Below are 25,724 nucleotides of genomic sequence, written 5' to 3' on the forward strand. Positions count from 1 at the left end.
GGTGATCTCTGATCATTAACATTACTACTACAGCTCATTGAAGGCAAAGAAGGTAGTGTTTTTTAATCAATAAAGTGTTTTTAATTATGGTTCCAGTCTGTACATTGTTTTTTGGGACATGATGCTATTACTACACACTAAACAGACTACAGCATAGTGTAAATATAACTTACGTGCATTGGGAAACCAAAAAATTCATATGACTCACTTTATTGTGATTGTTTTTGTGGTGGTCTGGAGCTGGACCCACAGTAGTTTAAGGTCTACCTATATGGTTGCTGATGTTTCTGATTCATTATCTTTAGTCAACCAGTGACCTGATCAAGATTTCCTTAAATGTCTGACTCTACAAAAGGTCCTGTGTCTTTAAATTTTTCCAGTTGGTGCTGCTGGGGGAAGCCACTGCTGGTAAGAGCTTTGGAGAGAAGCAGCCAATTCTGACTCCATGTTGAAACTGTTTCTTTGACTTGCTTTTCATTGCTTTTGTTATTATAATCATATGTAATGGATGCTTAAAAGGACCCTGTCCCTCAGTCTGACTGTTAAAGTGCCTTTTTTCAGAACCCTGTCCTCCTGTAGATGGCAGGAAGGAAGAAATGAACACATCCCCTGCCTGAGGCTTGCCGTTCTAGGAGATGTTTGCAAGATTAATGGCCTTTTTCTTTGCTTCCTCACCTTGCCCCATCTCTGATCTATAAAAGAACCTGGCATTTGGACCCCAATAAGATGGTTATTTTGAGGCACTAGCCTGCCCTCTTCTCAGTCTGCTAGCTTTCTGAATAAAGTCATTTTCCTTGTCTCAACACCTCAGCTCTCAGATTCATTGGCTTGTCATGGGGTGAGCAGAGCGAGCTTGGACTCCATGACAAGAGGGCCATAACCAAGGCAAGCTTCTGCGTCAGGGCCTCAGAGCATTGCCAGACCAACCACAGCATGGTTACCCCTATTTTTTGGAGAACATGATCCCACACTGCTCATCATGGCATCAGCTCCCTTTTCCAGGACCACAGCCTGCTCTCTACATCCGCAGTGGGGCCGAGAGTGGGGCATGGTTTGGTTTATAACCCTCTGCTTATCTGGGAACATCAGCAGCGTGTTTCTTCACTGGGCCTCACTTGGTCAATCAGAGTTCAGTGTGCCAAGATAGTGAATTCCAATCTCTTTCCATCTTAATGGTTGCTGTGCTGGAGGGACTTATCCTACTGTGCCTCTGTTTCCTACTGTGCCATTTTGCATGATGTCACTCCCACCTATTTTTAAAACATCTTTTGCACCTTCTTAACCAGTCCACTCTGGTGGCCTCTATTTTATAGTTATTGGGGCTTCCCTGGTGGCTCAAACGGTAAAGAATCTTCCTACAATGCAGTAGATGGGTTTGATCCCTGGGTTGGAGAGAAACCCTGGAGAAGGGAATGGGCCACCCACTGCAGTATGCTTGCCTTGAGAACTCCATGGAAAGGGGAGCCTGGTGGGCTAAGCAAATATAAAGGAAAGTGTGATGTTGTGATGGATTAAATGTGATAGCAAATTTGGAAAACTCAGCAGTGGCCACGGGACTGGAAAAGGTCAGTTTTCATTCCAATCCCAAAGAAAGGCAATGCCAAAGAATGCTCAAACTACCACACAATTGCACTCATCTCACACGCTAGTAAAGTAATGCTCAAAATTCTCCAAGCAGGCTTCAGCAGTACGTGAACCGTGAACTTCCAGATGTTCAGGTTGGTTTTAGAAAAGACAGAGGAAACAGAGATCAAATTGCCAACATGAGCTGGATCATCAAAAAAGCAAGAGAGTTCCAGAAAAACATCTATTTCTGCTTTATTGACTATGCCAAAGCCTTTGACTGTGTGGATCACAATAAACTGTGGAAACTTCTGAAAGAGATGGGAATACCAGACCACATGACCTGCCTCTTGAGAAACCTGTATGCAGGTCAGGAACACACAGTTAGAACTGGACATGGAACAACAGACTGGTTCCAAATAGGAAAAGGAGTGCGTCAGGGCTGTATATTGTCACCCTGCTTATTTAACTTATATGCAGAGTGAATCATGAGAAATGCTGGGCTGGAGGAAGCACAAGCTGGAATCAAGATTGCCAGGAGAAATATCAATAAGCTCAGATATGCAGATGATACCACCCATATGGCAGAAAGTGAAGAACTAAAGAGCCTCTTGATGAACGTGAAAGAGGGGAGTGAAAAAGTTGGCTTAAAGCTCAACATTCAGAAAACTAAGATCATGGCATCTGGTCCCATCACTTCATGGCAAATAGATGGGGAAACAGTGGAAACAGTGAGAGACTTTATTTTCTTGGGCTCCAAAATCAGTGCAGTTGGTGACTGCAGCCATGAAATTAAAAGACGCTTACTCTTTGAAGGAAATTTATGACCAACCTAAACAGCATATTAAAAAGCAGAGACATTACTTTGCCAACAGAGGTCCGTCTAGTCAAGGCTGTGGTTTTTCCAATAGTCATGTATGGATATGAGAGTTGGACTATAAAGAAAGCTGAGCCCTGAAGAATTGATACTTTCGAACTGTGGTGTTGGAGAAGACTCTTGAGAGTCTCTTGGACTGCAAGGAGATCCAACCAGTCCATCTTAAAGGAGATCAGTCCTGGGTGCTCATTGGAAGGACTGATGTTGAAACTGAAACTCCAATACTTTGGCCACCTGATGTGAAGAGCTGACTCATTTGAAAACATCCTGGTGCTGGGAAAGATTGAGGGTAGGAGGAAAAGGGGGACGACAGAGGATGAGATGGTTGGATGGCATCACCGACTCAGTGGACGTGAGTTTTTGTAAACTCTGGGAGTTAGTGATGGACAGGGAGGCCTGGCGTGCTGCAGTCCATGGGATTGCCAAGAGTTGGGCATGACTGAGCAACTGAACTGAAGTGACTGAAAGATATGATATGTAGTAAAAACAGGGTTTTAGAGTGAAACATATCTGTATTTGTACTCAAACTGTCTGATTTACCCTGGGTAAATTGGTAAAGCTGAGTTTCATCTGTCAAATAACTTTCTTGATAATATGGAAGTGAAATTGCTCAGTTGTATCCGGCTGTTTGTGACCTCATGGATTGCAGTCCACCAGGCTCCTCTGTCCATGGAATTCTCTAGGCAAGAATACTGGAGTGGGTTGCCATTTCCTTCTCCAGGGGATCTTCCCGTCCCAGGGATCGAACCTGGGTCTCCTGTTTTGCAGGCATATTCTTCATTGTCTGAGCCACAAGGGAAGCCTGTGATAATATGGAAGGAGATACATAAAAGTGTTAATGACTATAAATGTCAGTTATATGTTAGTGGATACTCCTATTTTATCATCAGTTGCTAAGCACTTAGTGCCAAGCATCTTATTAGGTGCTTTATTTTACATTCCCAGCAACTAGTCTGTAAAATAAATATTTTCTCTTTTTTTACAGATGATGAAACTAAAACTTAGTGAAGTTTTTTAAACAATTTTCTTGAAGTAGAATTAGGAGCTAAATCCAGGGCTGATTCAAGCCCTTGCTTATAGCCCTTATTCTATACTGCCTCTGATCTGGTTCACAGTGTCTGATTTTAATGTCCCTTATTGCTTTTCTTCTTCAGGAGTCACATGCTATAGGGAAAAAGCCTGAAAATTCAGCAGACATGATTGAAGAAGGAGAGCTTATCCTATCTATAAATATCTTTTACCCTGTGATTTTTCATAAGGTCAGTAGTAAAACCTTTGGACTTTACAGATTATATGAGTGACTTTTGCCAGAGAGTTTATTTATTTAAACCTTATTTGAACCAAAATAAACACAAGCATATGCTGTTTTATATGACATTCTGTTTATATTCTTGAGTTCTTTGTTTTACAAGGAATATCATAAAGTCAATTTTCATATAATCTCTTGAGTAATAGGATTACAGTTACAACGTTGGAATGTATACCTGATTTCTGTACTAGTAGCCACTGAAAGTGTGTAAATCCGCAGTGATTCGGATAGTATTATTTCTTGAGGGTTTGTTTTTTTTTTTTTTGTAGAAAAACTGGTTAAGGAGGGTTTTGTTTTGTTTTTACCATTTCAGAATTCTTGGAAAGTTATTGAACTAGCTAAGGACAGCTCTTCTTCGATGAAAATGCAGGAAGTTAGCAGGTCAAGGGTATCCAGGAATTTCTTAGGCATCTCTAGTAAAAAGAGCTCTATTGCAGTGAATATATTCTCAATTTCCCAAATAGATGTATCATAAACTTTAATAAGATTTCATTGAAATATTACTGCACATAAATTGCACTTGTGAATAAATAACTATATATATACACCACAGATGATTCATATCATCTGTGGTACAGTTAGCACTAATTATTAGATTGGTACAAAAATAATTGTGGTTTCAGACTGAATTTTACATTGTTATAATTAGGCTCAAACATATCTTTATTAATCAAAATAGGAAACATTACAATCAACCCATCTTGCCAATGAGAAATAAGTTTTTTTATTCCTGTAGCATAGAAATCCACGCTTTAGGATTTGATGAACTCTTGGAAAGCATTTTCTCCCTCTTGCTGGTTGTGGAAGCGTTTTGCCTTTAAGAAGTTGTCAAGATGCTTGAAGAAGTGGTAGTCAGGTGAATATGGCAGGTGAGACAAAACCTTGTGGCCCAATTCATTCAACTTTTGAAGCATTGGTTGTATGATGTATAGTCAGGCATTGTCGTGCATAAAAATTGGGCCCTTTCTGTTGACCAGTGCTGGCTGCCAGTGTTGCAGTTGCATCTCATCTATTTGCTGAGCATACTTCTCAGATGAAATGGTTTCACTGGGATTCAGAAAGCTGTGTGGTCAGACCAGCAGCAGAATACCAGTGACCATGACGTTTTTTTTTTGGTGCACATTTGCTTCGGGAAGTTCTTTGGGGTTTTTTCTCAGTCCAACCACTTAGCTGGTTGTCACCAGTTCTCATATAAAATCCACTTTTTGTCATAAATCACAATTCAATCGAGAAATGGTTTGTTGTTGCTGTATAGAATAAGGATGACAACACTTCAGAAAGAAAGGTTTTTTTGATTTTCAGTCAGCCTATGAGGCACCCACTTACTTTTTCACCTTTTTCACCTTTCCAGTTTGCTTCAAATGAGAAATAGCTGTAGAATGGTTGACGTTGAGTTCTTAGGAAACTTGTTAGTTGTAAGAGGATCAGCTTTGATGATAACTCTCAACTGGTTTTTGTCAACTTTGGTGGCTGTCCACTACGTTCCTCATCTTCGTGGTTCTCGTCTCCTTTGCAAAACTTTTTGAAGTTTTGCACTGTACTGTAAGTTTGTTAGCAGTTCCTGGGCCAAATGCATTGTTGATGTTTCAAGTTGTTTGTGTTGCTTTACAACCCATTTTGAACTCGAATTAGAGAATCACTCAAATTTGCTTTTTGTCTAACATCATTTCCATAGTCTAAAACAAATATAAAATAAACAGCAGGTAATAAGTCATTAGCTAAAAAAAGAAAAGTAAGAAATGTGCAATAAAGTGATGTATAACATAACCACATTTATTTACAAATATATTCAAGTATCAAACAACAAATTTCAACAGTGTAAAGACTGCAGTTACTTTTGCACCAATCTAATACCCTGTTTGATTAAGATCCTAAATTATCAATCAAAGAAAACAAAGCAAAACAAAACTAATAAAACCAAACGTGGGTAGTGTATAGATTCCTTGATTTCAGTGAGGTAGCTTTCAGGACAGTTTAAAAGTCAGTGAACTTATATTCCTAAGACTCTTCATATTAATGTCACTTTAGTAGCAATTTGTTTATAAATTTTCACTTACACTAAAAAAAGTTTTATTGCCAGGTGTATTAGTCCATTCTGGCTGCTATAACAAAATAGCACAAACTGGGTGGCTTATAGGCAACAGAAACTTGTTTCTCACAGTTCTGGAGGCTGGAAGTCTAAGATCATGGTGCCAGCATCTGGTGAGCACCCTCTCCCAAGTCACATCCTTTTTATAAAGGCACTAATCCCATTCATGAGGGGGTACACCCTCATGACCTAATGACCCTTAAAGGCCCCACCTCCTAACATCAGCACATTGGGCCTTAGGATTCCAGCATGATGTGAATTTTGGGCAAGTGTAAGCAGCACAGCACCAAGTGTCTGTTGTACTCATAGGATTTTAATTTATGGAGACCAGTGTCACTGAAAGATTTTCATTATTTATGTTTCCTGGGGGGAGAGTATGCCATGTCATGCAGGACCAAAGGGGAAGTACCAGGATCAGTCAGGAGGCAAGGGGAAAGCACAGGCCACAGCCCTTATTGGTTTCCACAGGAAAGGCAAGGCAAAGCAGAGTACACAGTTTGGGATTGACTAGCTTGAATAATTCCTGGCGGCTCTGGGCTGTGGGGCTGTCGTAGTTGTCTGGTACCTGGCTGTGGTTTGACCTAGGACAGAGGAGAAATACTGACTTGGTATAATGAGAGTTAGAGATAGTTTCAGAGTATGGGCTCTGGATACAGGGAAGAGGTAAATAACTGACAATTAGTTTGGACCTATAATTAATCGATGCTGGGACTTCCCAGTGGTAAAGAAGCTGCCTTCCAGTGCAGGGGGACATGGGTTCAGTCCCTGGTCAGGTAGCTAGGATCCCACATGCTGTGAGGCAACTTAGCCCACATGCTGCAACTAGAGAGAAGCCCTTGTGTCACAATGAACGATCCCACATGTCAGTCACAGGGAGGATCCTCCATGTCGCAGCTAAGACCCGACACAGCCAAATAAATAAATAAAATGAATAAATGTTTTTAAAAGATCAGTGCTGAGTAGACAAATGCAGAATCTAAGGAAACTGAGGACAGCGTATTATGGGTATAACTTAAGATAACCAGTAACTTAATTTAGATCTGGCCATGACAGGATTTATAGTTGAATTGCTTTGTCTCTAAGTGAACACTGATTTATTTACTGTCTGACTTGTAGCACAAAGAACATAAGCCCTACCAAACGATGCTGGTATTAGGCAGTCAAAAGCTCACGGAACTGAGGGATTCCATTTGCTGTGTCAGTGACCTCCAGATTGGTGGGGAATTCAGCAACACTCCTGACCAGGCTCCTGAGAACATCAGCAAGGTAAGGTGATTTTTAAAATTTCTAACCATCATAGAACAGGAGGAAATAATAATCATAAGCTAAGGAAATAGGATTACAGGCTCATAAGCATTCCAGTAAATGCTTTCTTCTGTGCCATTCCATCAAGCTTATCCCTTCTTTTGATCATCAAGACCTTTTCAAAGATGAGGCTATATTTGGTTTTGATTTCGTCTCCCATTTATTTCTCAACCATTCTTTGTACGCTCTTCTTTCTAAGGGCACAGTACCACCTGATTATCTAACCAATAGGTCTCTCTTCCATGTGCATACAACTTGACCTCACTGTAGCACTGGAATTTGCTGTTCACTCTCTCTTCTTTCAAACTCTGTGTGAGTTTGTCTGCCATAACTGACCCTAGCAGAGGGTTGGAGACCACGCAAGAGCATCACTGCCCACAGAAGAACCTTTCAACACAAGGACAGAAGCAAACAGGGACATACCCTGTGACACTGGGCCTTGCTGGTACTTCCCAGGGTGCTGCTCTCAAAAGGACAGTGAAACCTTCCATACTCACTGAGACAGGACAGAAAGGCAGACTGGCCACCCACAATTTTCAGAAGGGATTGCTTACTCAATAGTGTAGTAGGGCCTGGATCCTTTGAATTTCATTACAGAGCAAGCTTGACCCAATTCTATTAGCTTATACAACTCTGGCAGAGGACCTCAGATTTACTGGCATATTTAAGAGGGAAAGCATCTCCTGTAGGTCACTAAAAAGCTGTTTGGAACGATTAGAATGGCAATAGAGTCTGGACATGAACCATCAGAATCTCTTTTTGCTCATTCCTTTATCATCAGCCATATAAATGCCGTTATAACTTAGGTCTCGTCTTAATTCTTATTCTGAGTTCATCTCCTGGGCTTTCCCCCCATTTTAATTTTCGTGGTTTTAAGTATACTCCAGTCTTTATGAATCTCTTTCTCTCTTGGTTTCCAAACTTGTTCTTTTTAAGTGTCTACTGGACATTCTCACTTAGCCTCAGTGCTGTGTGGCATTTTTACACCCTTCCACTTTTCAAGGTAACTGATTTGTTCCTTCTGAAACTACCAACATCGTTCCCTCATCACTTCCCTTCAGCTGCTGTTCATTTCACTGAGCAAATAAGTTATCAGAAAAGAATTTTCCATCATCTCTCACCCACACTTACCTATCTGCCCATGCATTCTGCCTTCCCACCTGTTACATTGGATGGATTAAAACTGTTGCTATCAAAGGCCAGTCTAGGTGTCTGCTAGATTCCAACCCCACTGTATAACCAAGGACTTTGTTCTTGTACTATCCCCTTTTTTCCCTGCCTCATCAGCTTTTTCCCTTCTGTTGCCTATCCCATCAGTACACAAATAGGCTGTAATATCTCCTATCCTAAAACCTTCTCTTACCATGTATTTTCCTCTGGCTACCATCTCATTTTTCTATTTTCTTCGCATTAAACTGACCCAAGAATTATGAATTAATAATAGTGCCTCAGCTCATTGTTTCTCTTTTTCTCTCCCCTTTGTCTTACACACACTCTTGTTCATCACCACTCCACCAAAATCACTTCATTGTTGTCGCCACAGATTCATTTCTCATCTTACTTGATCTCTCATCAGCACATGACACAAGTGAATATTCCTTCTTCCTTGAACCACTTTCTTAACTTGGCTTTTAAGACTTTACACCCGCCTCATTTTCTTCGTATCCGACTGACTTTTTACTCCTCTGCTGGATGCTTCTGATCCTCCTAACTGGTGAATGTTACTAAGCCCTCTGAATCAAGGTGAACTTGTCCAGATTCCTAGTCCAAATTTGTATCTCCAATCTCAGTATCTCCAAACTCCAGATTTATTTTTTCCAACTGCCTCCTTGACCATTACTGAACGTCTAAGAGCCACTTTAAACCTAGTATGTTCAGAAACAGACTCTAGTTCTCTCTTCCTCCTCAAATCTATACCTTCCCCAGTGTTTCCATCTCAGTAAATATGCTCCTTCTACACCTGGTTACTTAAACCAACAACCTTGGAATCATCTTTGCCCCCTTTTCATCCCACATGGAAGGCGTCAGCAAGTGCTTTGGCTCTACTTTCAAATTATGTTCAGTATCTGCCCGTGTATCTGCTTCACAGGTAGCAGCCTGAAGAACCACCATCATCTCTTGCCTGAACTGTGGAGTAGCCTAGTGACCATTCCCACTGCTCCCTTTCACCTTCTGTTTATCCTTTACACCAAGCCAGAATGATACTCTAAAGTATCAGGCAGACCCTACTGCTTTTCAACTTGAAAGTCTATAGAGGCTTCCTCTTATATCTAGAATAAAATACAAAGTCCTTTCTGTGGCCCCGTCTGCCTCTGGACTTATACCCTAACACCCTCTTTGTCCCTGTTGCCTGCACACCACGTGCCATTCTTGCTGTTTCTCATATATGCTAAGCAGGGTCCTGCTCAGAGCCTTTGTTTCTCTTGTTTCCTCACCTTAGGTGTTGTTATTCACCCAGTTATTCTGACGGCTCACTCCCTCATTTCTTCATGTTTCTGATGTTGCCTTGGCAAAGAGATCTTTCCCTCTCTTCCCCAGACTTGCTAATAATACTCACTAATGTTAAGTTATATGTTTGTCTGTCTTCTGTTGAACCATGAGGATAGGGACTTTGTTTTAGGAATATAGGAATACAGAGGTGTGTTTCTGTGATGATGTGTGGCACAAAGGAAGTGGTCAAGTCCTTGTTGAATAAATAAACGAACCAGAATACCTCAAGCTCAACGTTTAGTCTTGAACTCATTACTCTACAATCTCCCTTTTTCTTCAGATGAAACTCTCCTTTTCCATTCCTCTTTATTCTGCCTGTATAGCTCCAGACTCTGTTTTTTTCCACTGCTGTGTGCTTTAGTTAGGCCCTCAGCATCTTCTCCAGGAACTATTATAGAGACTTCTTAACTGGTTTTCCCACCTTAAGAGTGTCCTATACATGCCACTCAAGATGTCTTTTAAAAACAAATCGGACACCAAGAGGGAACTCTCTGAACATTGGGTGACTGTGATGTGCTGGTGCAGGTTTATCCTTGGTAACAAATGTACCATCTGTTGAGTGATGTTGATAATACAGGCAGGCCATGCATGTGTGTCGGGGCAAGGGCTGTATAGGAAACCCCTGCCTTCCTATTTTATTGTAAACCTAAAACTGCTCTAAAAGAATAAAATGTTTAAAAATTTGATCCTGTGATTCTCCAATCTAAACATCTTAGTGGTTCTCCATTGTACGTAGTGAGGCTCCTTAGGCTGACCAATAAGGCCTTTTGTGAAGATGTTTCTCAAGTTAACCTTCTATACTATTCACCCCGCTCCTTTTACACCTTAGGCTTCAGCCACAGTGAATTTATCTTCCTCAAGCATACCATAGTGTTTTATGCCTCTGAGTGTTTGAACATGGGTGGGAAGCCCTTGCTCTCACTTATATGAGATTCTTCTTGACAGTCCTCTGTTTGTGACTCTGCCATGTTTCATGTGTCGATTCTAATGCTTTATAGTCATATAGGATACTATTTGATATGTTTGTCTGCCCCATAAGACTGGCTGTGTTCCAGTCTTTTTGGTGATTGGCATGGAGAGCAGCATACTTTCTGAGTTACATTCAAAATGGTTATAAGATACTGGGGTTCTTCAGGTTTGTCAGCTTGCTGCTTTTGAAGGTAAACACTGAAGAGAAACAAGTGGAATCTCAAGGCTGTATGCACACTAGGAAATAGAAGGTTTATTGTTTCTTTTAAAGGAGAAGCAATCTTTTGCAAAGTTTCTTTAGCCTATGAGAAAAAAAGAACAAGGTATAGCTATAAGTTTACAAGATCAGTTTAATAAAAATATGAATTCACCCTCCTTATTTCATCCGTGTGATAACTGCTCGAAGCAGTGAGTCAGATCTGGGAATCTGGCTTAGCTCCAGGAACCCTGGAGAGAGTTTTTAACCAGACTTGTTTAGTTTATTGTGTTTGTACATCAGCGCTCATACCTTCAGCAGCTTTCTAACCACAGAACTAAATGACCCATAGTCCTATTTTTGACTATTTACACATCTGCTTTTACATTGTTTCTCCCTCTTCCATGTATTAAAATAATACCCTCTTATTATTTAGCACTTATCATGTGCCATTTGTATAATACACTAGTTGATAGTTCAGTATCTTTGGAAAGAATATCACCATTTTACAGGTAAGAAAAAGGTGGTCAGAGCATTGTCATAAGTTAACCCTGTTCAGTAAAGCAGTGGTGGAGGCTAGATTCAGACCATTGTCAACTTGCCTTCAAAGCCCCATGTTTGTCCTTGGCCATGTTGGCACTATGCCTGGCCTTAGACATCTCTCCCCTACCCTTTTGTTTATTTGGTGAACAAGCACTACGTGAAAACTTGAGCTGTGCTGGTTAAGGGCAAGATTCTAGTACATATAGTTTGTGGACTCTTTGCCTGTTCAGGGACCTGTTTCATTGCCTTGTTCTCCAACTGTTTTTAGAAAGGTGAACTCATAATTAAGTGAAATTTTCCTGATGCTAACAGTTGTTTGGTCTGTGGGAAAATTTTTATTTCATCGATTAACATTTGTATTTCATGATTTTTTCTTTTTAAGTTTTACCTTGGAAAATTCTAAATACACACACAAAAAAGACATGCATATATGCATAGCCAAGTCCATTTGCAGTTCACCTGAAACTCACAATATTGTTAATTGGCTATACCCTCATATAAAATAAAAAGTTTAAAAAAAGAGAGAGAGAGAATAGTATAATGAGTCCTTATGTACTCATTATCCACCTTCGACAGTTCTCAGCATTTTGCCAGAATTATTTCATCTGTTTACCCCATGCCATTGTCACACCTAACAAACTGAAAATAAGTCCTTACATTATAATGATTTTTTTTAACAGGGAGATGTTTGGCATGTATTCTACTGGTAATCATGGAATAAATTATTTACTTGCAGGTCTCATAGCTGAGAAAATAAGAATCTTTATTCCAGTCAATAAGCAGGACTTAAATAAAATACTTTCCTTGAGTAATTTGGTGTGTGAGAGGACTAGGAGAGCTGGGCCACGGTATTTAAAACTTTTTAAAAGCCATGTCTGAAATGTAATGTGTCCTGCTAATGTTTGTTTTAGACGCTAGCACTTCAGGAATGAAGTACATTTTAAAAATATGTGTATACCTAAAGCAACTAGAAAAGGAAGAAATGAAGAACCCCAGGGTTAGTAGAAGGAAAGAAATCATAAAAATTAGGGGAGAAATAAATGCAAAAGAAACAAAAAAGACCATAGCAAAAATCAACAAAGCTAAAAGCTGGTTCTTTGAGAAGATAAATAAAATAGATAAACCATTAGCCATACTCATCAAGAAACAAAGGGAGAGGAATCAGATCAACATAATTAGAAATGAAAATGGAGAAATCACAACAGACAACACTGAAATACAAAGGATCATAAGAGACTAATATCAGCAACTATATGCCAATAAAATGGACAACTTGGAAGAAATGGACAAATTCTTAGATAAGTATAGCTTTCCAAAACTCAACCAGGAAGAAATAGAAAATCTTAACAGACCCATCACAAGCACAGAAATCGAAACTGTAATCAGAAATCTTCCAGCAAACAACCCCAGGACCGGACGGCTTCACAGCTGAATTCTACCAAAAATTTAGAGAAGAGCTAACACCTACCCTACTCAGACTCTTCCAGAAAATTGCAGAAGAAGCTAAACTTCCAAACTCATTCTGTGAGGCCACCATCACCCTAATATTAAAACCAGACAAAGATGCCACAAAAAAAGAAAACTACAGGCCAATATCACTGATGAACGTATACAAAAATCCTTAACAAAATTCTAGCAAAACAGAATCCAACAACATATTAAAAAGTTCATACACCATGACCAAGTGGGCTTTATCCCAAGTATGCAAGGATTCTTTAATATCCACAAATCAATCAGTGTGATACACCACATTAACAAATTGAAAGATAAAAACCATATGATTATCTCAATAGATGCAGAGAAAGCCTTTGACAAAATTGAACATCCGTTTATGATAAAACCCTCCAGAAAGCAGGCATAGAGGGAACATACCTCAACATAATAAAAGCCATACATGACAAACCCACAGCAAACATTATCCTCAATGGTGAAAAATTGAAAGCATTTCCCCTAAAATCAGGAACAAGACAAGGGTGCCCACTCTCACCACTACTATTCAACATAGTTTTGGAAGGTTTAGCCACAGCAATCAGAGAAGAAAAGGAAATAAAAGGAATCCAGATTGTAAAAGAAGAAGTAAAACTCTCGCTGTTTGCAGATGACATGATCATCTACATAGAAAACCCTGAAGACACCACCAGAAAATTATTAGAGCTCATCAATGAATATAGTAAAGTTGCAGCATATAGAATTAACACACAGAAATCCCTTGCATTCCTATACACTAACGATGAGAAAACAGAAAGAGAAATTAAGGAAACAATTCCATTCACCATTGCAATGAAAAGAATAAAATACTTAGGAATAAATGTAACTAAAGAAACAAAAGAGGGACTTCCCTGATGGCCCAGTGGCTAAGACTCCATGCTCCCAATGCCGAGGGGCCCAGGTTCAATCCCTGTCAGGGAACTAGATCCCACATGCCACAACTAAAGATCCTATGAGCTGCAAATAAATAAATAAATAAGTATTAAGTAAATATATAAATATTTTTAAAAAAGAAACAAAAGACATATACACACACACATATATATAAAACTATAAAACACTGATGAAAGAAATCAAAGATGACACAAATAGATGGAGAAATATACCATGCTCGTGGATCGGAAGAATCAATATAGTGAAAATGAGTATACTACCCAAAGCAATCTATAGATTCAATGCAATCCCTATCAAGCTACCAACAGTATTTTTTCACAGAACTAGAACAAATAATTTCACAATTTGTATGGAAATACAAAAGACCTCTAATAGCCAAAGCAATCTTGAGAAAGAAGAATGGAACTGGAGAAATCAACCTGCCTGACTTCAGGCTATAGCACAAAGCTACAGTCATCAAGACAGTGTGGTCCTGGCACAAAGACAGAAATATAGATCAATGGAACAAAATAGAAAGCCCAGAGATAAATCCACGCACCTATGGACACCTTACCTTTGACAAAGGAGGCAAGAATATACAATGGAGAAAAGACGATCTCTTTAACAAGGGGTGCTGGGAAAACTGGTCAACCACTTGTAAAAGAATGAAACTAGAACACTTTCTAACACCATACACAAAAATAAACTCAAAATGGATTAAAGATCTGAATAAGACCAGAAACTATAAAACTCCTAGAGGAAAACATAGGCAAAACACTTTCTGACATAAATCACAGCAGGATCCTCTATGACCCACCTCCCAGAGTAATGGAAATAAAAAGCAAAAATAAACAAATGGGACCTAATGAAACTTAAAAGCTTTTGCACAAGGAAGGAAACTATAAACAAGGTGAAAAAACAGCCTTCAGAATGGGAGAAAATAACAGCAAATGAAGCAACTGACAAAGAATTAATCTCAAAAATATACAAGCAGCTCATGCAGCTCAATTCCAGAAAATAACTGACCAAATCAAAAAATGGGCCAAAGTACTAAACGGACATTTCTCCAAAGAAGACTTACAGATGGCTAACAAACACATGAAAAGATGCTCAACATCACTCATTATCAGAGAAATGCAAATCAAAACCACAGTGAGGTACCATCTCATGCCAGTCAGAATGGCTGCTATCAAAAAGTCTACAAACAATAAATGCTGGAGAGGGTGTGGAGAAAAGGGAACCCTCTTACACTGTTGGTGGGAATGCAAACTAGTACCGCCACTATGGAGAACAGCGTGGAGATCCCTTAAAAAACTGGAAATAGAACTGCAGTGTATCCCACTGCTGGGCATACACACCAATGAAACCAGAATTGAAAGAGACACGTGTACCCTAATGTTCATCACAACACTGTTTACAATAGTCAGGACATGGGAGCAACCTAGATGTCCATCGGCAGATAAATGGATAAGAAAGCTGTGTTAGTACATGTACACAATGGAATATTACTCAGCCATTAAAAAGAATGCATTTGGATCAGTTCTAATGAGATGGATGAAACCAGAGCCTATTATGCAGAATGAAGTAAGTCAGAAAGAAGAACACCAATACAGCATACTAGTGCATATATGTGAAATTTAGAAAGATGGTAATGATGACCCTATATGCGAGACAGCAAAAGAGACACAGATGTATAGAACAGTCTTTTGAACTCTAGGAGAAGGGGAGGGTGGGATGATTTGAGGGAATAGCATTGAAACATGCATATTATCATATGTGAACCAGATCTCCAGGCCAGGTCTGATGGATGAGACAGGGTGCTCAGGGCTGGTGCACTGGGATGACCCTGAGGGATGGGATGTGAAGGGAGGTGGGAGCGTGGTTCAGGATGGGGAACACATGTGCACCCTTGGCTGATTTATGTCAATGTATGGCAAAAACCACTACAATATTGTAATTAGCCTCCAATTAAATAAATTATTAAAAATAAAAGAAACAAAGTATTCCTTTTACTCACTTAATCCTATTAATAAAGACTTTAAGAGTAAATAAATAGTAAAATTTTAAATAGTAAAATAGTATTTTAAATTTTAAAATTTTAAAATAGTAAAATATGTGTATAAAATCAGAGTCATTTTCTGCTCAGGTTTTTTTTTTCTTCAGATAGCTAGTTTGGGGTTATTTTTATTTGTCTTTTAATGGTTTTTCAGGTTTTAATGTTGATCTATTGATCTTTTTAATATTGCTCAGATTAGAAGGTCTCTTTTTGTCAGTAATCCCTTAAAAGAACTCTCAGGCTTCCCTAGTGACTCAATGGTAAAGAATCCACTTGCCAGTGCAGGAGATGCGAGTTCAATCCCTGGTCAGGGAGAGCCACTGGAGAAGGAAATGGCACCCACTCCAGTATTCTTGGCTGGGAAATCCCATGGAGAGAGGAGCCTGGCAGGCTACAGTCTGTGGGGTTGCAAAGAGTCGGACATAACTTAGTGACTGAACAACAACAAAGAGGAACTTTAAGACAATAATTTATGCATATATTATTGTTCTTTATTATAAGTAAAGCTTTGGTATAGGAAGAATGGCAACATAAATTTAAGTTGTAAAATCTTTCCTACCCAAGCTTATCTGACATTTCTTTCACCCATTACCATTTTCCTCTTAGCAGATCTTAGGAATGTTCCTGAGGTTCCGATGTTCCAGACTTGAATGTCAGCAAGAGGATAAATGACTGTTAGATACCTAAAATGACATATAAATAATGACTTAAATGATCATACTGGTTATCCATAGTTACTTTGATAGATCTTTAGGTTACCTTAGATTATTAGTGAAAGTGACTTCTTGCACTAATTTTTCCATATTGGTAATTTCCCTCGCTTGGAACTTGTTTGGCTTAAACTAGCTGACAAAATAGGGAAACTAGTTAGGATCTCTGGTTACCATTAGAAATGAAAGTTAACTGTTATTGAGATTACTCCCACCTATCCATTTATGTAATAATATAAGGAAAAGATTTTTGTTCTTTTAGACTTCCCCTTCTAATTAATAATTAGACCAAAGGTTTTAAGTTGCCTGAATCACTTAATGTGAAGTTCTGTATGTTCTGTATACTAAATTTTGTTATTTCCGAAATGAGGCAGCAGTGATTCTTTCAGAATCTTTATTTTGGATCGTAGCTTACTTACCTTTTTGAGGGTTTAGAAGTATGGTAATTGGTGGATTTTGTGTTATAGTAGGCAGGCATGCATGGCATTGTAGTATATCCTTTTATCTCTGCAACCACATGGGGAGAAGGTGTTGGCTTTATTCGGGTTTTACAGGAGGAACGGAAAGTCAGGAGTTTGAGTAGTCTGAGAAGAAACAGTGCAGCCAGTCTTAGAAGGGTATCTGGCGCCAGTGCCAGGTGAGCTATAAATAGGGGAATGAAGAAAAATAAGAGAGAAAAATCAAATCCTCAAAGAAGTAGGAGAGAAATTAGGCCATCTTAGGAGAATATTTTTTAATGCCTGAAGCTTACATAACTTTTATAAAGTTCCTAAACTGCTTTTGATTCTCACCACAGTCCTATAAGATAGTGTGCGTGACAAATATGCTCATTGTACAGGTGAGGAAACTAAGGTCTGAGCAGTAAGTGTAGGTTAAGGGAAAAGACCTCTTCTGACCCTCACCCAGGCGTGTAATTCCAAGCAAATGGTGAAGGACAAGGCTAACAGTGGTTCCCCGTGTTGCCTGCACATCTGACTCTCCTGAGGGGGTTAGAAAAATACTGGTGCCTGAGCCAAATCCTCAGAAATTTTCACTGGATGGATCTGAGGTGAGACTTGGTCTTTGGTATTTTTGTGATTCTGTGAGGAGGTCAGAATTGAGACCACTGCCCTGATACAAAGTGTGGTAGTGTGAAAGTTGAAACCTGAGGGTTCGATGGTACTTTGCTCAAGGTTGCTTCAGTAAGAATAGATATTCACATTCTGCTTGCCTACAAGTTATTTGAAAATATAAGGAGAGAATTTTTATAAAAGCCCACTGAAAATAAAAAACATAACTCCATGATCATTGTCATTATCACTGGGGAAACATCAGCGAGGTGACTTTTGTTTAGTTTTCAGTTCTGGTATCTAAAGTAATTGTCACTGCTGTGTATGCATATCATAAAATAATATTGACACTTATTTCTAATTGGGTTCCTTTCATGAATCTCAGGACAACATACAAATTTAAATCAAACCTAGAGATTAAAACAGCAATAGGAAAGAATTGAAAATAGTAGCAAGGATTGCATCTGTGTCTTTATCCCTGGTAACCAAGGTAATACTTTATCACATAGGAGGTTCCTGTTAAATATTAATGAGCTAAGCATATTCTGTGAAGGTGCATGAAATTACTGTAAAACGTACTAGTGTGATTTTATGACATACAAATTTGGAATTAATACTTAGAGCAATTTTATAATGGTTAATACTGAATTTTTTCTAAATACCATCTGTTTTCTTTTAGGACCTGTACAAATCAGCCTTCTTTTATTTTGAAGGAACATTTTATAACGATAAAAGATACCCTGAGTGCAGAGATTTGAGCAGGTATAGTTTGCAAAAATCTTCTCAAAGTCTTTGCTCTTTCTCATAAAAATAGTGTTATTTCCACAAGTCCTGTTATTGGTGTGTTAAGGATCTTTGCCGAGGAATTATTTTGTTAGATTGTTTTATTAGTTTTCAGACTAAAAAGTCTCTCTCAAATTTTTAAAATATTTTCAAAGTTATTTCATCCAGTTGGCCTAGGTTATAGTAAGTTAATCAAATTTTTACTGCTGTGAGAAAATTTTTTTTACCAAAGACATACATAGATCATTTAAAGATCTTTGCCAGCTATCTAAACTTCTTTAAAAAAAACATATTATCTACTGTTTCAGAAATTATAGTTAATCTTGTGTTGAGTCTTATAGATAACATCTGGAAAAAAAAAAGTAAATTCTACTTCAACACTTTATTAATCTCTGTTCTTCATATTTAGGTGGTAGTAAATTAATTCACTTTTTGACTTGTCAGGTGTGTACTATTTGTCCTAGGTGAGTGGATATATATAAGTTGTTTATGTATGTAACATGAAAAATCTATGTCTGACATCATGCTATCTACATAAAAGTTTACCATACTTTAATCACTGGTGTCATGACAACTGGAGTATGTATACATGTATAGTTTTTCTGAGTGTTTATATAAACTCTTTCATTCTCTTTCATTATAACCACTTGTGTATATATTCTAATGCAGCAGTTCTCAAACTTTGTCTTCACACTCCTTCGTATTGTAAATAATTGACTCCAGAGAGCTTTTATGTGGGTTATAGCTGTAAATATTCACCATACTAGAAATCAAAACTAAGAAAAATACTAACTAATTTAAATAATCTGGGCTTCCCTGGTGTTCCAGTGGCTAAGAATCTGCCTTGCAGTGCAGGGGACACCAGTTCAATCCCTGGTCTGGGAAGATCCCAGATGCCGCAGGGCAACTAAGCCCGTGTGCCACGGCTAGTGAACCTGCGCTCTGGAGTCCAAGGGCTGCACCTGCTGAGCGCACGTGCCCTGGAACCCATGCTCTGCAACACGAGAAGCCACCAGAACGAGAAGCCCACCCACCACAACCAGAGCAGCCCCTGCTCTCTCCAACTAGAGAAAGCCTGTGTAGCAATGAGGACCCAGTGCAGCCAAAAATTAACAAACAAAAAAAAAATAGTCCAATTACAGTTACCATTAATGACATTTTTGTGAAAAATAACTTTCCCAAACAAATAGAAGAGTGATGTTATACATTTTCCATTCAATCTTAAGTGATTACACATCAGTTAGCCTCCTGAAAACTGGTGTTTATGAGAGAAAAACCGGTTGAAAGGGCAAATAACATTTTAGGATTACTGCAAAGATATTTTTGACCTCATCAACCTCTGGGGGGTGTTTCAGGATCTTACCTTGTGAAATGCTGCTCTCATGGATACAGAAAAATTCAGAGGTGGATACAAAAAAATTCAGAGTTCTTTCCTACTTGGCAACATGTATCAACCACTCTGATTTTCACCTCAAGATGATAATTGTCCAATTAATTGGGTGAGCCAGCTTATGTGAAATACTGCAGTTGCAAACTGTTTGGAGCAATGATACGTCCTTGCCTTTTTCCTCCTCAGAACCATCATTGAGTGGTCAGAGTCCCATGATAGAGGCTATGGAAAGTTTCAGACTGCTAAGATGGAAGACTTCACCTTCAATGATTTGTATATTAAAGTGGGTTTTCCTTACTTATACTGTCACCAGGGAGACTGTGAACATGTTGTTGTCATTACTGACATAAGGTAAGTGGTAGCACTCAGAACATTTGTCCTGTTTTATTTCACAGTAGAAAACCATGTGTAGATTTGTTTGAAATAGAGGAATAAAAGAAATGATCACTGCAGCTTGACTCAGGAGCAGCAAAAATGTTTGCTTTTTCTACAATGACCAACTCTGCATCTGCATCTTGTCTTTTAGAAAATCTATAATAAATACTGTTTAACCAGTGTGAGCCATTTGAAATGGTCCAACTCTTTGTAATGCCACAGTCTGTCCATGGAATTCTCCAAGCAAGAATATTAGAGTGGGTTCTCTGGAGAACCCCCATATTGTATTTCTGAAGAAGATCCCTTCTTCAGGGGATATTCTTGACCCAGGGATCAAACCCAGGTCTCCTGCATTGCAGGCAAATTCTTTACCATCTGAGCTACCAGCGAAACCCTATTTGAAATGGTAGAATATGCCAAAAATCAAGAAAAATAACTGAAGCTTCTCCTCTGCCCAAAGACAGTGTATGACTTCTGTGAGTCTCCATGGGCCCCCTCCTCCATTAAAAAATACTAAAAATTATATTTTATCACAGTGCCAGTATTAAGGCAGATATAATACAGGCTAGATTTTTGCTATAAAAATATTTATTTAGGGGTTAGAAATTTGTAAATACTCTATTAAAGTATCTTCATTTGTGTATTGGACAGCTGTTATTCAAGTAGTAATCATCCATTTTGTATTTTATATAGACCCTTTGCTTTGCAAACCTGCACGTGTATTTCTGGGTTTCTTTTCTTTTTGCCAGAATTTGAAGGAAATAAAAGGTAACTGGAGGAAGAGAAGAATAATCCTAATGTTTGACAAATATGAAGACTTAGTGCTTTGATAAAGATTTAGAGTGGGAAGGACTTAAGTAGTCTTAAATGAGAGTTAGGGATTATCAAGTTTGTGTAGCTGGTATCTCTAGTGAATAAAGCTTTTCATTTCCTTATTAGGAAATCTTTGTTTATGAAAGACTACCATAGTATAGGAATAAGCTTTGCTTGATCCTTGGTCTTGGTTTGATTTCTTCTGAGAGACAGTGAAGATGTTCTTATGGAGCAATGACTCATGCTGATGGCTTTCCCTGCCTCTACTTTTTTTTTTGGTTTTAGTGACCAGTCTCCAAAAATTTACTTCCCATGTCCTTATTCTCAGGAACGTACTTTGTGTAAAGTACTTTACACAAAGAGTATACCTTGAAAAAGGAACACATGGAATGCAAAGCAGGACAGATAAGACGTAAAAGGAACTCTCAGAATGATAGCTGTAGAGCAGACCTAGAGAACAGCTTAGTCCAGAGACTGGACCCGAGGACTCAGGAAACACGTCCCAAGGCTGCTAGACCTCCCACTGGTGTGTGGCCCATGTGAAGAGCACGATCCCATTCTGTCAGCAAATAGGGAACTGAATTAGTGACAGGTACACTGAAACCTAATAAGGAATGCAAACATGAGATAATTAGTAGCTAGAAAACAAGTGTTACATGAGAGAATGAACCTATAGTCAGTTGTGTGGTTTAGGGACATGTTTAATTCATTAGTCATAATGTAAACATTAAATATCTATTTAACCAAAGTTTAGTAGTTCTGTAGAGGGATGTTGAAAAGCTGTGTTAAAAAGAGGCAGTTAAATGAATGGAAAACAGTTGCCTCTCAGGAACAATTGCTGAAGCAAGAGCCAGAAGCGCTCATAAACCTCATAGATTTAAAGGACTTAACATTATATATTTGTTTGATAATGTATTTCTTTTCTAAGTTTTATATAAGCTGTTCTGCTTGCTCTTTACTCAGATGAGGGGGAATGTGCCTCAGAATAAGCATGAGATGGAAGACAATCCACTTTTCTCTGATGATCTAAGTGTCCTTACATTTCTCATAGTGTAGGCTGTACAGCATCATTCCTAAAATTCAAGGCAACTTAGAAGAGCAATTTTCACTTACTAAGCATTTGCTATGTAGGACTTTCCTAAGGAGTTTTTTAATGTAATTGACTACAAGTATTGGAAAAGACCCTGATGCTGGAAGGGATTGGGGGCAGGAGGAGAAGGGGATGACAGAGGATGAGATGGCTGGATGTCATCACCGACTCAATGGACAGGAGTTTGAGTAAACTCCGGAAGTTTGTGATGTACAGGCGTGGCGTGCTGTGATTCATGGGGTCGCAAAGGGTCAGACATGACTGAGCGACTGAACTGAACTCTTCCCTCAGTTGGTAAAGAATCCACCTGCAATGCAGGAGACCCTGATTTGATTCCTGGGCCGGGAAGATTCCCTGGAGAAGGGAAAGGCTACCCACTCCAGTATTCTGGCACGGTGAATTCCATGGACTGTAAAGTCCATGGGGTTGCAAAGAGTTGGACACAACTGCGTGACTTTCACAAGTAATTTTTATCTTACAGGAGGATTTAATCACTCATTGCTATCCCATAGTTTAATAGTTGGTAAGCTATCAAGTTTATTAATCATTTTCTGATGAAGAACATGGAAGCCTTCATCTTGGAAGGACATGCTGCAGTCCATGGGGTCGCAGAGTCAGACGTGACTTAGCGACTGAACAACAAATCATTTTCTGATGGTGAAGTTAATATAGTGCTACCCTTTGTTACTTAAAAAAAGAAAAATCAGATTTTATACTTCTTAAGGGGTTTTTAGAATACTATTGTGCATGCCCTTCATTTTTCAAATGAAGAATTGGGGGGTCCAGCGTGGGTAAGGATTTATCCAAACCCACTAAGCTGATTAGTGGTGTAAACTGACTTTCCATTTTTAAAATTTCTTAATTCTGACACCTAAAACTAAAATCCTACCAATTCACATTATACCAAAGCCAGATTTGGATTTTTAGTAAAAGTTTAATTAAAAAGAGCCATGTTTGTAATTCAAAACCACTTAATCTGTAGCACTGAGTACATTTTCTCAAACTGTGTTCCATAAAAAAAGTACTTAGTAAACAAAGCACGGATTTTAAGAAATTCACCCAGGTAATGCTGCCTACATTTCCCTCTCAAGAGTCACAGTGTACATGGCCCTAAAGAGATTTGTGAAATTTCACAGAAAAGTGTTTAATCCCAAATGTCTTTTGGAGAAAGTGTTTTATGGAATATAACAAATTGAAAATATACCTACTGTGTTCTTCATTTTGAGGTAAGGATGTATTTCATTACAGCTCACAAAAATTTGCACATCATTTATTTACTTTTTCATGTACAAAAGGCTTGTGCATCATGACGACTGCCTGGATAAGACACTTTATCCCCTTCTTATCAAGAAGCATTGGCTCTGGACCAGAAAATGTTTTGTTTGTAAAATGTTCACAGCTCGGTAAGTGATTCTACTTTTTTCCTTGGGAAGTATTGGTTTTCAATAGTGAAATCTTTGGTATTTGTTTTTTTCTGTTTTGAATTGAGGACTTGTACTTTGGTATATAAATAATATAAAGAATTTTATCTAGTTAGAAAGCACTACAAATAGTACAGATCAGTTTAAGCTACAGCTGTGTTTTTAAACAAAAAGCAATTGAATTCGATATAATAGAAGTCTAGGGACTAGGTCAGACTTTATAGTTTGGTTGATAGCTTATGCTGTCAGACTTTATAGTTTGGTTGATAGCTTATGCTGGATGATGTCATCAGGGAGCCAGGTTCTCTTTCTGCCTCTTGTCAGCAGTTCCCAAAATGGCCTCATCCACAGCCTCTCCATGATAAAAATAACACTTGGTCTTATTTTTATTTTAATAAAGTCACAATATGGTTTTATACAAGTCTGTGGTTTTGCATGTTTAGGTTATGTTTAACTATGAATCACTCATCAAACCATCTAGAGGAAAAGGGAAGAATGTAATGTCATTAGTGTGTTTTGGGTTCCCCACCACAACATGCTTTTCTAAATGATCAATAGAAAAACACGATAAATCAGTTATCAGATCAAAATGGCAATCAGGGAATGAGATGAGATGCATATTCCATGAGATGCACAATTCAGATAGACTGAAAAATAGCATTTTCACTTAATGTGACATCCTGGTTAAAAAACAAAATCTCAGTTGACTAATAGTTACCCATATTCCATTTGCATACCCTCTGTATTTAACATTTTATCCTAAACTCTAGGTTATGTTTGAAGGCTCAGTGTCATTCAAGCGATGATACTTTCAAATATGGATTTATATTCTTTTCTACTTACCTTTAAGGAGAAATCTTTCAGAGAAAAGTTGTCCTTTTGCCTTGTAGAATACTGGTAGTGTTATGTCTGTACCTATATATGTGTATACAGTATTATATAAAGGATCATACTGTATAAAGATAGAATAAGGCAATAGTGGGAATGTTACCTATACATATTACTACAGCACATTAAAGCATGAAAAAGTTGATTGTAATGATATACATCTTTTTTAACTACAGATGGGTGACGAACAATGACAGTTTTGCACCACAGGATCCATGTTTCTTTTGTGATGTTTGCTTCCGAATGCTCCACTATGATGCAGAAGGCAACAAACTGGGGGAATTCCTCGCTTATCCCTATGTTGATCCTGGAACCTTTAATTAATATCCAAAAGTGTACCCTTGTGAAATAACTTGGTTACTTTACTTCCAAGAAATGCCAACGAGGAACAGGATCCACCAGAAACAAATCGGCTAAAGTTGTCATCCCCGCAAAGAGAAGTTCAAATCACAGGTCTTCTTAAGCAGTCTGAATGTATTTAAATGTTCGAATTAAATTATTTTAATATTTATTCCAAAGTATAGTTTCTTGCCCACTTTTAAGTGAGTTGTCTATTGAATTGTAGGAGTGCTTTATGTATTCTGAATACAAATCCTTTGTCAGACATTAAGTATTCTGGTTTTCTCCCAGTCTGTACTTTGCCTATTTGCTTTGTCCAGAGGGGTTTTTGCTCCTCTACCATTAGCAAAATTCTCCTAACGATACATCAAGTGATGGAAGTGTTTTGAAAATTCTTTGAAGAATATGAGAGCTACACCTTGTACCATGAGGCTTCCAAGGTAAATATCCTTCAAATATCTGTAATAAAAATGGAGAGGTTAAGAATAAAAGTACTTAATAAATACAGTATTCAGAAGAGCTATTGTGTAATTTTACACTGAACTCTTTGTAATGTTAGGTTTTATTTTGGTAAAAACTAGGAACACTAAACATTTCAAGACTTACTACATGAATAATGAATGTATAAAGAGCTTGGGTATATACTCATAACTTCATAGAAGTAACACTTAAATTGAAGCTTTATTTCTTGACCAGAACTTTTTGGAATCACAAATGCTATTTAAAATGTATGATGATTTTAATATTTTTATAATTTAAAAAAATAGATTTTATCTAACATAACCACTGAGTGGAGATGGGAAATCAAGATCCCATGGATTGCTGGCTCTGCATCACTACTGTTTGGCAATAATACCCAGCGTTCTATGCAAAAAGAAAACAATTGTTTTTCTAGCCCAGCTCTTCATTCTTCTGGTACCTTTGTTATGATAATCTAGTTATCCAATTCTCATTTGGGGCCAGATGACAACGTTGATAATTTTGAGGAAGGTCTAGATCCATCAGAGAAAATTATAGCTACTTACATTATTTTATTGAAATACTCTTGAAATCTTTTTTGGTGGAAAATATTTAATTAATACTTGGCTGGAAAAGTATTAAGCAGAAT

General features: G+C 38.2%; 1 protein-coding gene across 2 annotated transcripts in view; it reads left to right on the forward strand.

Moving 5' to 3' along the window:
• SNAPC3 (small nuclear RNA activating complex polypeptide 3) overlaps window positions 1-24,795 on the forward strand; it is a 36,885-nt gene extending 12,090 nt beyond the window's left edge. Inside the window, exons 4-9 of one of the 2 annotated variants that reach the window (XM_043486489.1) lie at window positions 3,595-3,666; window positions 6,955-7,104; window positions 18,197-18,279; window positions 19,877-20,041; window positions 23,264-23,371; window positions 24,454-24,795. In XM_043486489.1, coding sequence (XP_043342424.1) covers window positions 3,595-3,666; window positions 6,955-7,104; window positions 18,197-18,279; window positions 19,877-20,041; window positions 23,264-23,371; window positions 24,454-24,601 — 726 coding nt within the window. In that variant the 3' untranslated portion in view covers window positions 24,602-24,795. Of the gene's footprint in view, window positions 1-3,594; window positions 3,700-6,954; window positions 7,105-18,196; window positions 18,280-19,876; window positions 20,042-23,263; window positions 23,372-24,453 lie in introns of both variants that reach the window. The other variant, XM_043486488.1, reaches the window with a different exon arrangement.
• The last annotated feature ends 929 nt before the right edge of the window (window positions 24,796-25,724 follow it).

Source organism: Cervus canadensis, chromosome 14 (genome assembly GCF_019320065.1).
Source record: "Cervus canadensis isolate Bull #8, Minnesota chromosome 14, ASM1932006v1, whole genome shotgun sequence".
Taxonomy (NCBI): Eukaryota; Metazoa; Chordata; class Mammalia; order Artiodactyla; family Cervidae; genus Cervus; species Cervus canadensis.